This window comes from Xiphophorus hellerii, chromosome 20 (assembly GCF_003331165.1).
Source record: "Xiphophorus hellerii strain 12219 chromosome 20, Xiphophorus_hellerii-4.1, whole genome shotgun sequence".
NCBI lineage: Eukaryota > Metazoa > Chordata > Actinopteri > Cyprinodontiformes > Poeciliidae > Xiphophorus > Xiphophorus hellerii.
In genome coordinates, this window is record NC_045691.1 from 348,624 (window position 1) to 362,334 (window position 13,711).

The 13,711-nt window shown below is 45.4% G+C and overlaps 1 protein-coding gene across 1 annotated transcript in view; it reads left to right on the plus strand.

Moving 5' to 3' along the window:
- Nucleotides 1–581: 581 nt before the first annotated feature.
- The window catches only part of LOC116711019 (metabotropic glutamate receptor 7-like), a 41,460-nt gene continuing 28,330 nt past the window's right edge, over nucleotides 582–13,711 (plus strand). The window contains exon 1 of the mRNA XM_032550390.1: nucleotides 582–802. Coding sequence (XP_032406281.1) covers nucleotides 691–802 — 112 coding nt within the window. The 5' untranslated portion in view covers nucleotides 582–690. The remainder of the gene's footprint in view (nucleotides 803–13,711) is intronic.

A 13,711-nucleotide genomic window follows, 5' to 3' on the forward strand; every position in this document is an offset into this window, starting at 1 on the left:
CTCTGAGTCAAACCAACCTGTTCCCCTCCTGGACTGTGGGGGCGCTGCACCAAGAACCACTGAAGGAAACGACACAAAAACCTCTGAAGACACTGAGAGCAACTTCCTTCTTCACCAGATGGAAACAAGATGGAGGCGTCAGATTTTAGTGTTGGAGGATTTCTCTTTAGTCTTTGGCTAAAGACCAGGAGCCATTTCTGCTGCTAGCGCTAGGCTAGCATGTTAGCTTTGATTGCATTTACCCAGAATGCCCTGTGCTGTAGTCCACTTTCTGCTTTTGGAGCGGTCTCTTGTCCACTTGGCGTTCACATTCAAACTGAATCAGAGTTCACTTCAACCGAACCCAGACCGAGGTTTGGAGGACCAGAGGTCAGAGGTCAATTAGCATTCACACCTCACCAACCGGACCGGAGTTTCTAGGCATACGGATTGGAGTTGGATTAAAGCAAACGCCTCCTTTCAGCCTTTAGTTTGAATTTGCTAAATCTGTTGACATAATGGTGTAGGTTTGGATTTTCTCGTCAGATAAAGTTCCAGCTGAACATTTTTCCTTCTGACTCGTTCTCCTCTGCTCTTTCCTTTCAGATCCCTCAGATCAGCTACGCATCCACAGCCCCGGAGCTGAGCGACGACCGCCGCTACGACTTCTTCTCGCGCGTGGTTCCTCCAGACAGCTTCCAGGCGCAGGCCATGGTGGACATCGTTAAGGCCATGGGCTGGAACTACGTCTCCACGGTGGCGTCGGAGGGCAGCTACGGCGAGAAGGGGGTGGAGGCCTTCATGCAACTCTCCAGAGAGGCAGGTGAGGCGGAGTCCGGGTCTGGTTCTGGAACCAGGACCTGCTGGTTCATGGTGGCACTCCGTTTCTATCAGGACTGAACTTACTGAGACATTGTTACATGAGCTGAAGATACAAGCTTTGATTTTTACCAGCACACCTCCAAACCTTATGTGGTGAGTCGATAAAGGGGCAGAATCATGTTTACCAAACACATAGTATCATTTTATTACAGTATAGTAGCTTTGTTACCTTGAGTTGTCATAAATAGCAAACATGACTTAATTAAATTTGACTTTTAATTTAATGTCTTGAAATTGGGCCTCTGTCTCTTTAAAAACTCCTGCTCTTTCTGAAGCTCCGCCTCCAGGAAGTCATGCCAACATGGCTCCTCTGTTAACCCTTTAACGTTTTATACCAGAGAAGCAGCTCCTGTCATGAGGGGCTGTCCGATAGTCTCCCCGGCTCAGATCGGCGGCCATTTGTGCATTTCCAGGGCAGCTTGTGGTTATATTTGTCATGAATGTGTTTTACTGTTTTACTTTTAAATATTAGTATTTGCATAATACTGTCACTTTAAAAACATTATCCTCCAACTACTTCCTGTTGTCTTCTTCATGGTTTTTGCCAGTGGTAACCTCCGGTTGTTGATCATGTGACTCATGTTTCCATTGGACTTTTCCAAAATAAATCTATTTCTATTAGGCAAATAAAAAAATCACCTCATCGTAGCACCAAAATGTTTTAGCAAATGCGTTTTTTCTTAATTAGCGTGTTTCTATGTCAAATTGTGCAATTATGTGGTCAATGGAAACGCAGATACAGAAACTACAAGAAAATGTAGCAAATCATTTATGCTCAAACAACAAACTGCTGTGAACAAATAAAAATCATCAAAAATGATCAAAACAAATGATTTACTTTGAGCAGCAGAGATGAAGTCTGTTTATGTGAAGTTCTGCTGACTTTCAGGATCTTTAGTTTTTATTCTGTTGGACCTGGATAATCTACAGAAGGTTTTCGCTTGTTGTGAACGTGTGGTTCACTCCTTCACTCCTCAGAAACAGGAACTCATGTCAGAGTGACCAGCTGAAGAGTCCGGCCTCCACCTTCGACTTTGTGTGGTTTTCTGATCAGGAGTTAGTGACCTGAAGCTCAGGACAGCCGGTTCCCCAGTGCAGCTCTGGCTGCTCTCCAGAGCGACTGAATGCAGTGAAGAACTGGCCTGTTTGCTGAAGTCGTTGATGGAGACTAACTTCCTGTTTCTGTGCCTCGGGTTGATTTATGACATTATTAAATCTGTGAACTCATCTTCATGAGTAAATTCTGGATTTTATTTATTTATTCACAGAAAAACAAGCAGCAGATTAATGAAGATTTAACGCCACCAACTGTGACCAGTGTCCCTGCTGCAGCAGCTGCTGGTACCAGCACTCCTGTTGCCATGGCAACGCTGCAGCCAGGCACTTTCACACGGCTCCGTTTGCTTTCAGACATCAGGATCTGGACCCGCTAACAGAACCAGAACCTGAGCTCAGCTAACGGTCTGTCTGGACCCGCTAACAGTGTTTGTAAAGTTACACATTAAAAAATTAACTGCAATAATTTGGGTTTTAAATTTTAGCCTGTTGTTAGAAAAAAAATGTGTAGCGTTTTTCAAAATCTTATTATCTCCGTTTTTTCTTTTGCAACTGCCACCGTTTCAAATTGACTATTTAGTTTCAAACTGACTATTTAGTTTCAAACTAACTATTTAGTCTCAAACTAACTATTTAGTCTGAAACTAAATATTTATTTAGCGAGCTAAATATTGGGGTGACAAGCTAAGTATTTAGCTCTAGGCTAAATGTTCTGAGCCAAAACAATTTTGCTTCAAACGTAATATTTAACTTTGAGCTAAATATTTAGCTAACACTTGCTAATATCGGAAATGGACTACCAAAATAAAAGCTGAGTCTTCATAACTTTCTAAATTCCTGCTGTCGAATCGCTTCATTTTGTTTCTTTTCCTTTTTTGTCCAACATTTAAACTGAAAACAAAGGATGAGCCGTTTGAACGGCAATCCAGACGTTCGTTTAGCAACGTTCAGTCTCACCGAATAGAAGTTCTAAAGACCCAGCTTTTATTTTGATAGTCCAATCTCGCTTATTTCCAAGTGAATTTGCATATTAGCTAAACTTTTAGCTCTGAGCTAGCTAGATTACAAAGTAAATATTAACTAGTTCAGATCTGAATACTTTTTCTGGAGCCAAATAGTTACTCATTACTGGAGTTAAACTTCTAGTTTCTAAGCTAAATATTTAGTTGCTAACTACCAGACATGATGCTTTTTGGCTACATGTGTCCTGTACAGTACAGTGTCTTATTTCTGTTTGAAGCTAAGGAATATTTTGGAGTTTTTCTTCTATTTATTTATAGTTATACAGACACAGATTTCCTCTTCATGTTTGGTTTCCACCTACAGCCAGATGTCATGTAACAAACCAAAGAGTCTAAACATGAAAAATGAGAATATGTGGCAGAATTTGAACGAAATCAGAGCGAATTGTGACATTTTAAAACAAGGTTGAAACATATTAACGTTTAGTTCTCGGCTTTACAGAGAGAAATGCTGATTTTGCTGAGAATCAGCAGAAGTTTTTTGGGTCTCAGTGGGAGTCGGAGCGTTTGGACGCCGCAGCGATCTGAACACCGAAACAAAACGCGCTTTGCTCCAAAACGCGCCGCAGATCAAACTGTTGACTCACAGAAGCTTGAAAGCTTGAATTAATTAGAGCTCCCGGTGTTGTTGATTGCTCTCTGAATAATCTCGCTGACATTTCCAGCAATCTGATGACTCTCTGCAGCTCAGCGGTCAGGAGGCATCCTGACATTTGCGTGCAGGAGTTTTTAGAGGATTATGAAAGGACGCGGCGGAGCCAGGAGCGCGGAGGACGCCCCACAGATCCAGCAGCACCGAACGGCGGGCCGGCGCCTGCACCCGGCTCAGCCGCGGAGCATTGATCTGTGGCAGCTTTAAACTGGACTGGATTAAATGAAGTTCAGCGGTCCCTCAGCCTCAGTGCTCCGTTTAATGGAAATGTCAGAAGAAACTGTAATCAAACTGGAGGAACTGGGACGGTTTCAAAGGTTCAGCAGAAATGTTTCAGTCAGCTGGTTCTGAGCCAAAAAAATTCTGGTTCTGGTTGTCTGGGTCAGCGGACCGCCTCATCAGAATCATAGGCATCAGAATCAGAACTGCAGATTAGACCCAGTTTTACATTTCTTCACCGTGGTGTGGACCTGTTATTCAGATAACACACACACACGCACACACACACACACCCGCACACACACACACACACACACACACCTGTTGCACGGTGGATCTGTTGCTCTGATTTAATGGGAATGTCAGTAGAACCGGTAATCAAAGTTCATTTAATTTCTGTGAAACTTCCCAGTCGCAGCGCCTCGTGTTGGGAACTCTTCGTGTTTGGGAACTCTTCATGTTTGGGAACTCTTCATGTTTGGGAACCCTTCATGTTTGGGAACTCTTCATGTTTGGGAACCCTTCATGTTTGGGAACCCTTCATGTTTGGGAACTCTTCATGTTTGGGAACCCTTCATGTTTGGGAACTCTTCATGTTTGGGAACCCTTCATGTTTGGGAACCCTTCATGTTTGGGAACTCTTCATGTTTGGGAACCCTTCATGTTTGGGAACCCTTCATGTTTGGGAACCCTTCATGTTTGGGAACCCTTCATGTTTGGGAACCCTCTGGGCTTTTCAGTGGTTGCTAGCACAGCCTGACTCTCCTGCTGGTCTTCAGTCTCCTGCTCTGTTTCAGAGTTTAGTTGCTTCTCTGCCTGTTGAAATGTTTTATTGTGTAGGAGACCAGAATCCGTCTGGACTGAAGATCGAGATAAATCAGACACCATCAAAGTAAGACCTCCTGATGGTTCCTCCTGTTTTGGTTCCCCCTGGTGGCAGGCTGGGTGCGGTGCGTAGGAAGCCCAGGTTTGGTCACCAACTCGTCCGTTTGTCTGACTGATTCTCCTGCTGAGCCGCCGACTCTTTGGCAGCTCCACCATCAGAAACGCGATTAGAGACGCCGTAGTTTCCGTAGTTTCTGGAGTTTCCGTAGTTTCCTCTGACCTTCTGAAATGAACAAACCGACTCGGTTTATTGGACGCTTTGGTCTGGATCAGTTTTTCTCTGCTCATGAATGAAATCATCACTTTAAAGCAACTTTTTGTATTTTACTGAAGAATTAAATTGATTTGATCTGAAACACTGAAGGTTTTCACTGTCCTCAGAATAAACCAGTCCAGCAGCAAACTGTCATGTAAACTGGTTTCCAGTCAGTCTGAGTAATGGACCAACAGAGGAATTACAGGAGCGACCTGACGGAGTCGGCGCTGACCCGTTTTCCTCTGAATCAGCAGGACAGGAAGCTGCTCTCCATCCACCAAAGTGCTGAGTGTAGGAGGAACCTGCAGCTTCTCATTGTCCTGTCTGCTTCTTCAGCACAGGCCTCAGCCGCAGGTTGATTTAAATTCAAATGTTTGCGTCTGCAGCGTCAGACTGTTACAGTATCACAGACTGACGAAAAAAAGCTAAAATGTGTCCGATTTTCATTTCTGCTAAAGCAGCAGCTCTGATTCTGCCGGCTGGGCGGCGCTCCGGGGCCGTAAAGTCATAAAAGTTCTTTATGGATATTCCCAGGTTTCTATTTAATTATGAGTTAATGTTGGTCTTTACTCTGGGGTCTGAAGCTGCGCCACAAACACAGCAAACGAGCGTCGATGTGCAACGGTCAGCCTGGAAAAGCCAATAAATTCTGATAAATGACTCAGTTTTATGGTGAGAGCCACAAAAAACTGAAGGTTAAAATTAACAAAAGAGAACAAAGTTTTTCCCTGAAACTAAACGTTAAACAGATTCCCTCCTGACGGGGAGCGGCTGCTGATTCTGCCTGATTTTTTTCCATATTTCACAACAAATGTCATCTGGAGGAAATCTGCAAAACAAATCATTTCAGTTCAATCATAAGTATATTCCCATTAATCCTAGTTATCAGCTAATGCATCAGCTTGCAGCATTCAGTCCTCCTCACCAGCAGGGGGCGACAGTGGAGAGGAAAAACTCCCCTTTAGTAGGAAGAACCTCCAGCAGAATCGGAGCCAGAACCGGGCTCGGTACCAGCAGCCATGGAGGTTTGAGAAGAGAGAGACAGAGAAGGAGAACTTCCTGTTCTCAGGAGAGGAAGAACGACGAGGAGATCAGAACCACAGCCAATCAGAACGCCAGCTGCTACGCAGAAAAAACACAAAGTTAACATCAAGTAATAGGAAGTAATGCTAATTGGAGAGTAGTAGGAGAAGAAAGTGGTTCTCTGAAGACATTCTGACATGGTTCATCCTAAACTCCGTTTCCGACTCTGTTCCTGTAATCCGGCCGTTAGCTTCAGCCGTTAGCTGCTGCTGCAGCAGCTGCAGCTCGTCCTGCAGAATCTCAGGGTGTTGAGGAGACGTTTAATGGCGTCCTGCAGGCAGCATGAATATTTCATTTGGTCGCTTCATGTGAGCTGCAGCTGCTGCTTCACTTTAAAACATGCCTGCTTTCAGATGCCCTCCTAAAAACCAAACATCCAGCAGCATCTGGTGGCTCTAGCTCTGTTCCAGGTGAGGATCCTGTAGATCTACAACCTCCAGACACTGAAGCTGTTTGAGTTCAAAAAGAGGAGCAGGAATTCAACCTCCTGGTGTACGAACAGCTCCTGAACACCGGCTGTTCAGGTCCAGTTACTGGAGCTCTGAAGGAAAGCAAAGACCTTCATGTAGAGTAGATAAGTTTGATTTAAAGCCTCTAGTAGCTGAATTGTGATGATGTGATGAAGAGGAAAACATTAAAAATCTGCCAGCTCCTGAATGATGCCGCCAGTTTTTCTCTGAATGAGACGACGAACCTGCAGCCTGGTAGCAGATCCTCAGGCCTTCAGTTTGAGCTGCTGCCACTCTGTTCCTGTCATGTTGCTCTGATGCCGAAGCTCTGCTGAGTTTCACATCTCCAGTTTATTCTGACTGGAGTGTTAAATTTTTTTTAACACAATTAATCGCTTTTTTTGTTATTTTAAACAGACAAAAGTTCGAGCTGGAACCTTTCTGTTTGCTTGTTTCTGGTTCGCCTGTAAAGCTGACGCACAGCTACATCCGCTAACAGCAGCCATGGACGAACAAAGTGGCTTTTCTCAGCACACTGGGTTTTAATTTCTGCTTCTAAACGATTTGATTGTCGCGTTCTAGTTGTGCTACAACGAGTTAGCCTTTGAGTGAAGCTATGCTAGCCTAAAATAGCATCTCAGTGCTAAACATGTAGCAGCTAATGCTAATGTCAGCGTCCAGATTTCTAAAGAAGATCAGAGAAACTCTGGAAAAGTGAATGGATAGAAAAACACTTTGCTCCAATCTGATGGTTAAAGAACCTGAAGAACAGATTAAAAACTATAAATATATTTGAGCTCATATGTTTTTGAATTGAAGACGTTGCTTAATTGATTAATTACAGACCCTGTAATAAACTCAATTAAATTTTTAATCCAGTTCTACCACTAAGTATTTTCTGACCCTCTGAAGATTGATCTCAATGCCAAGTGGTGAGAAAATTAACCAAATTATTCAGAAAGTAGGTCATGCTGTCAGCATCTGGCATGCTGAGGTGAGAGAATCTACATCAGCACACATGAAGCGTCTGCATAATGTATAAAATTCTAAATAAAAAATACTTTATTGATGCCAAAGGGAAATTAAATCAGCAAGTTGGTGATGCTATGTTAGCTTAGCATCTGGAGCTGTTAAGTTAAAGACAGAAGGTCAAAACGTCTGTGGAGTTTATTACCTGCGTGGATATAAACCAGGATGGTAAATGGGTTCTGTGTGACTCTGGGGTATTTCAGGCAGCTTTATGAATAGTTTTAGTTGTTTTTGAGTGTCTTTGTTTTACTCTGGAGGTTTTATTGTTATCAGAGTGTTTTTATTGAAGTGTAAATGGAGGTTTTCTGTCCTGGTTTTGGTGTCGTTGGATCCTGGCAGCTGTTCCCAGCTCTCGGCGGTGGGTTGGCGTGTGCCTCGTGTTTTCTTGGCTCCAGGCATCATGAATGAGACGGAGGGGAAAGAGCAAACTGCCTCAGCGTGTGGCTCTTCATCGTTTTGAAGAACATAATGAGAGTTTTCTGTGAAACCGCTGAGATGTTGCTCCACTCTTCCATGCAGACGTTAGTCGGACCTTTGTGACGCAGCTCGTGTTCTGAATGCTGGCTGCGGTGTAAGGAGATGATTACAGCGTCAGCAGACTCGACTCTTTGACCTGCAGAGAGCATTTTATCTCCAGTGCTTCCAGTTAAAAACTCTCCCAGTCGGCGCGACGCTGGAACCCTTCCTGTCAAATCAACAGCTGCTCTACATCAGCTGGAAAGGAGCGATAAGAGCAGAAAATGTGTCTGAAATCAGCATTCTGCCTCCTGACACGCCGGGGAGCTGTAAATGGGAGCCATGGGAGTGTAACTGGGAGTAATGGATGTGATACGGCGTTTATCTGGGGGGAACTTCTCCTGGTTGACAGGTTTTCCAGTGAAACGGAGCAGCAACCTGCTGGGAACGACAGAAAATCCTGTTCTATTAGGTTTAGCATCGTTGCTGCGTTTGTTCTGCAGAGTGTCACGCCTCGGAGCGCGACACGGGAACAGAAACGCAGAGATTATGTTTGATCATCCGACAAAATCAATAACTGATGGAGCTGCTGTCATGCGGGGACTCCTCTGTGTTTTCCCATCTGAGTGCATTAAAACATTAAAAAGAGCCGCCGACATGCAGGCGCTGGCGATGAGCTCATCCATCAGCTGCCGCTCCGCGCCGACATCACAGTCATAACATCACATATGAGCCGATCCATCACCCTGACGCTCCGCAGGGTGCGGCAGAACCAGCCTCCGCCGCTCCGGCCTCAGAACCCAAAGGAACCTCCAGCTCCAGTCCGGCCCGCTGGACGTCTAAACAGGAGACAGACAGACCGAGGAAACCGTGTGGGGAGAAACTGAAGCCTCAGGATGACAGCAGGCGGCCAGAATGGACTCGTGGTGCGACTGCTGACATTTTCCATCACTGTGCAAAGTGATGTTTACGCTTTATTGTGAAGGGTCATTAGTCTTGTTCGTGGAGGGTCTTGGACCTGGTCTTGGTCTCGGTTCTGGTCTTGGTCTCAGATGGACCCACCTTGACTCCATTTCTGCCTCCATTATTCTCTGAAGCTGATCGGTTTCAGATCCTGTTAATAATTGGCTCAGTTTTAACAAACTGAATTGAATTTAACTGAATTAAACATCTCTGGATGTTCCACCTGCATAAGGTTTTCCTCTGGTTCTGGTCTGACCCGGACCATTACAGAACCACTGGAGCCACCAGAACCAGAGGACCGATCTGGTACTGGAAACATTCACCTTACCTGGTTATTTGTAAAAACCTGGGCCTCTTCCTGATACAACAGGTGAGCGTTGCCATGGCAACCCAGCGTGACCCCGAGGTCGTGGTCCCGCTGTGCGACACAGAAACCATCTGTCTCCGTTGCTGCTCACTACCTGCCTCATCCAGCGGCTCTAATTTCCTCCCATGGATTAGAAATAATTAAGTCACAAATAATTGCAGCTATTATGTTGATCCAATTAGCCGCCGTTAGCCTGCAGCCGGGATGAAACCCGCTGGATCAAAGGAGGCAGCCGGACGGGTCCACCAGAACGGGACGGGTCCACCAGAACCGGACGGATCCACCAGAACCGGACGGGTTCTCCAGAACCGGACGGGTTCACCAACCGGACGGGTTCTCCAGGACCAGATGGGTTCACCAGAACCGGACAACCACACTGGCTCAGTGTTATGACCTTTAACCTTTAACCTTCTGACTGAGGCCTGTAGAGTTTTAGATGGCGCTCTTGAGCTTCACACTCTGACCTCTGACCTTCATCGTCTGACAGGATGATGAACTTCCGACGGTTTTAGATGACCTTTGACCTTTCCCAGATTGATGGTTGCCTCTCTGAGGTCATTGCTGATGGTGTATGGAGCTAAATTAGTTCCAAAAAGTTTGTTCAGATAAAACAGAAAAAAAAAAAATTTACTTTTCAGATTAAAGTTATTTCAGTTTCAAGCTTTTTTTTGTTTTTTTTTAATAATCTTTATGGCCCCAGTTTGGCTCCATAGTTTTGACTCTGACTTTTCTTCCCGCTTTTCCAAACGCAGATCCATCGTAACGTGTTCTAATCTGGATTAGGATTAGGTGGCTGTATATTTAAAAACTCATAAAACATCAATTTTCTCCCTGGTTGTATGTTTACTATTGCAGCTATTCTAATATTCGTAACAAAAGCGTTTAGTGGAGCAGGAAGGAGGCGCAGCAACAGTTTCCATACATCAGAAGTTATTATTTGTGTTTGGATGATTAAACAGTCACTCATCTGTCAGACTGAAACGTTCAGGAAAAATAATCCTCCCAGCTTCAGCTCAGTTTCTCTTTTTCCTTTTTCTCCCTTTGTTCTCGAGCAGAAGTGGGAGAAAGTCGTTTCTGATGCCAGCCTGCAGGTTGGATGTGGATAATTCCTGGGTTTCTGTCCATATGGAGATCCTGCCGGCTGTGGTGTGTTGCGCTGCAGGCTTTCAGAGACACGCAGGGAAAACAGACTCTCTGTGGAGATAAATCAGGCTGAATTCAAGCGGAATCATCCTTTAATCTGAAATGAAAACGACTCCAGAGGCTTTATTTTTAGCTGCTGGCTGCCATCAAACACTCATCAGATCCTCTTTGTCAGTGCGAAGACCTTCTGCTGTGTCATAACGAGTTTCCGTGAGGCTGAACTGTGAAATGCTGGGGCCGAGGCGCCAAGCAGGACGGAGCTGAGCTGAGAGGAGCTCATTTCCATGCGTGCTGAAAGAATGTCTTCCTCCGTTCACTCCCACATCCCAGCGCTCAGCTGGAGACGTCTTCTGACTGAGCAGCCGCCTCTGTTCTGCTTCCAGCTGCTCCAAGTGTTTCCACCTTCCTTCACCTCGCTCTGAGCAGAACCTCCTCTCAGTCATCCTCCCACATCATCATCAGGACGAAGCTCAACTCGCCGACCTCGTCAGGATGCTGCGACAAGCCAGAAGCTCACCACGCGTTTCTGCAGCAGCCAGCACTGACATCCTCCACGTCCTGCTGCTGCAGAAACACAGAAACCTCCTCTATGAACTGCAGCTCATCCTGCACATCCTGGGAAACCGAGTCAGTCTTCTTCACCTCCTCATCATCAATACATACTATGTCTTGGTAGGTTTGGTCAGTCTGAGACTTGGAGGATCCCAGCGCATCTGATCCCAGTGAGATTTTCCCAGTAGCACCATAAACAAGCTGCAGCAGGTTAGCATTAGCCCCAGCCGTATCGCAGCAGGAGGGACGCTTTGGTTTGGGGGCTTCGTCTCCCTGACCTGATCCAGGACCTGGAGGGCAGATTGAGTCAGAAGGGATCGGAAGGGTCCAGGACTGAGAGCCAAACACACAGAACCAGCTGTCATCATGATGACCAGAGCTCCCAGTTCAAGCACCAGCAAGAGAACAACGGCCGGATCAGAGCGTCTGCATGAATCTGTGCAGAAAAGCCTTGGATCCTCGTCTGACGCTGAGACCTTCATCATCCTCCATCATCTGTCCGTCAGAGAACAACGTGTTCCTGTTTCCTCTGATGGGAAACTGAAGATAATCACACCTGTCAGGGATTTCTGTTGTTTCCTCTGGATTCCTGACTGATTAAAACTCAACAGTTTGAGCTCCTGTTGCTGCTCCTGCTGAGGAGATCAAATCTTCATGATCACAACAGAAAGAGTCAGAGAGGAGAGGCCAGCAGCAGGACTCCATCAGTCCGCTTTCACCCGACTCCGGTCCGTCTGTCTAGAAACTCCGGTTCGGTTGGTGAGGTGTGAATGCTAATCGACCTCTGACCTCTGGTCCTCCAAACCTCCGTCTGGGTTCTGTTGAACTGAACTCTGGTTCGGTTTGAATTTGAAAGCCAAACGGACCAGAGGCCGCTCCAAAAGCAGGAAGTGGACTACAGCGCAGGGGATTCTGGGTAAATACAACCAAAGCTAACGTGCTAGCCTAGCGCTAGCAGCAGAAATGGCTCCTGGTCTTCAGCCAAAGACTAAAGAGAAATCCTCCAACCGCTAAAATCTGACGCCTCCATCTTGTTTCCATCTGGTGAAGAAGGAAGTTGCTCTCAGTGTCTTCAGAGGTTTTTGCGTCGTTTCCTTCAGTGGTTCTTGGTGCAGCGCCCCCACAGGCCAGGAGGGGAACAGGTTGGTTTGACTCAGAGAACCACAGCAGCTATAGGTGAAGCAGATGTTCTGGGGCCAGTAGAACAGGGTCGACCCGACTGAAGGAGGGAAAACAGACTAAAACTTAAAATATTCCATTTTCAGGTAGAAACCAGGCAGGAGTCGGTACAGATCAGAATCAACTCTCATTCACACGCCAGTATTTCCTCCTGTATTGTAGATGGCACAGCGATGTGTAGTTTATATTTATTATTTCACTATTTTCACGCTGTTAAATTAAATTATGAGGCTTATTACTCTGTAATCTGCCACCTCCAGTCCATTCTGTGTGTTAGCAGTAATTTGCTTACAGAAATGGAGTTTCTCAGTTTCCATTTGGCTCTTTAATGATCTGCTTCTTACCCTGTAGATGTCTGATGTGTCAACCAGTCTGGCAGCTAAAACTTTAGATTTAAACGTTAATGAATTAGAGATGACGCTGAAAACACCTGAGTGTTTTTATCAACATTCAGTGTTAAAAATGAGTTTCTTTCCGTGTGAGAAGGTGGTGAGAGTGGATTCAGAGGAGAAGACGTTCCCAGGCTCAATGAACATGGTTCACACGTTTTTACTGAAATACGTCGTGATGTGATCAATAACGCCTGAGCCCAGATCGTAGTGAGAGCACGTTGGTGGAGCAGAGCAGATGGAGTCCAGCTGAGAAACGGTTCCAGCGGGAACTGGAGCCGGGCTTTGGGCCGCAGCTCCGTCATGAACCACGGCGTTTCCCTGGAGCGCGTGCGGCTCGTTAAAAATGCAGAAACATCATGAATATTTCAGCACATTTGATCAAATGAGTTCTAACGGCTTCGCTGAGCGAGCCGAGGAATCAGAACCGGGCCGGGCCGCTTTCATCGTCGTCATGTTCATCATCAGAGGCCGGAGTTTCTGTCTGCTGAGGACAGGACGCTCCGCTCGGCTGCAGGTCACTAACCCTGTTACCATGGTTACCGCTGGAAGGTCGTCAGACGCTGTTCCTCACATCTTCGACCTCCGATTTTATGATAAAACAGCTTGCCATACCAGGTGTTCAGTTGTTTCCGGACGGGAGGAAGAGCAGACTCAGCAACTCGTCACCCTCTAGCAACTCGTCAAATCGTCTCCCTGATTGATCTAATTGTAGATCATCTACTCTGCCCACCTCTGCGTACTTACCAGGTACAGGAAATGATGTTGTAACACTCACGATGTGTTTACAGTTTATAGAACAGACAATCAGACCAGTGCTAGGTTCGGCTACGGGAGTAGAGAAATGTGCAGGTGTATTAATGACCACAGACCAGAAAATAAGGTTAAACTGCCGGCTTATTATTTGTTGAAAAGAAAAGAAACAACAATATTACAAACAATTGACGTACACTGACACAAAATTAAATCCAAAATAGTTTCCCCGTTTCTTTCAGGATATTGTATTTATCCCTGCTTGAAATTTTAAACCTAATGTTAGGTATTAAAGGATACTATTTATTTTAACCTAGGTTATAGTTCCATGTAAGTTCAAGTTGATACTGTTAATCTATTTAATTTACAGTTTGGTTGTTTTAATCTTTTAAATCTA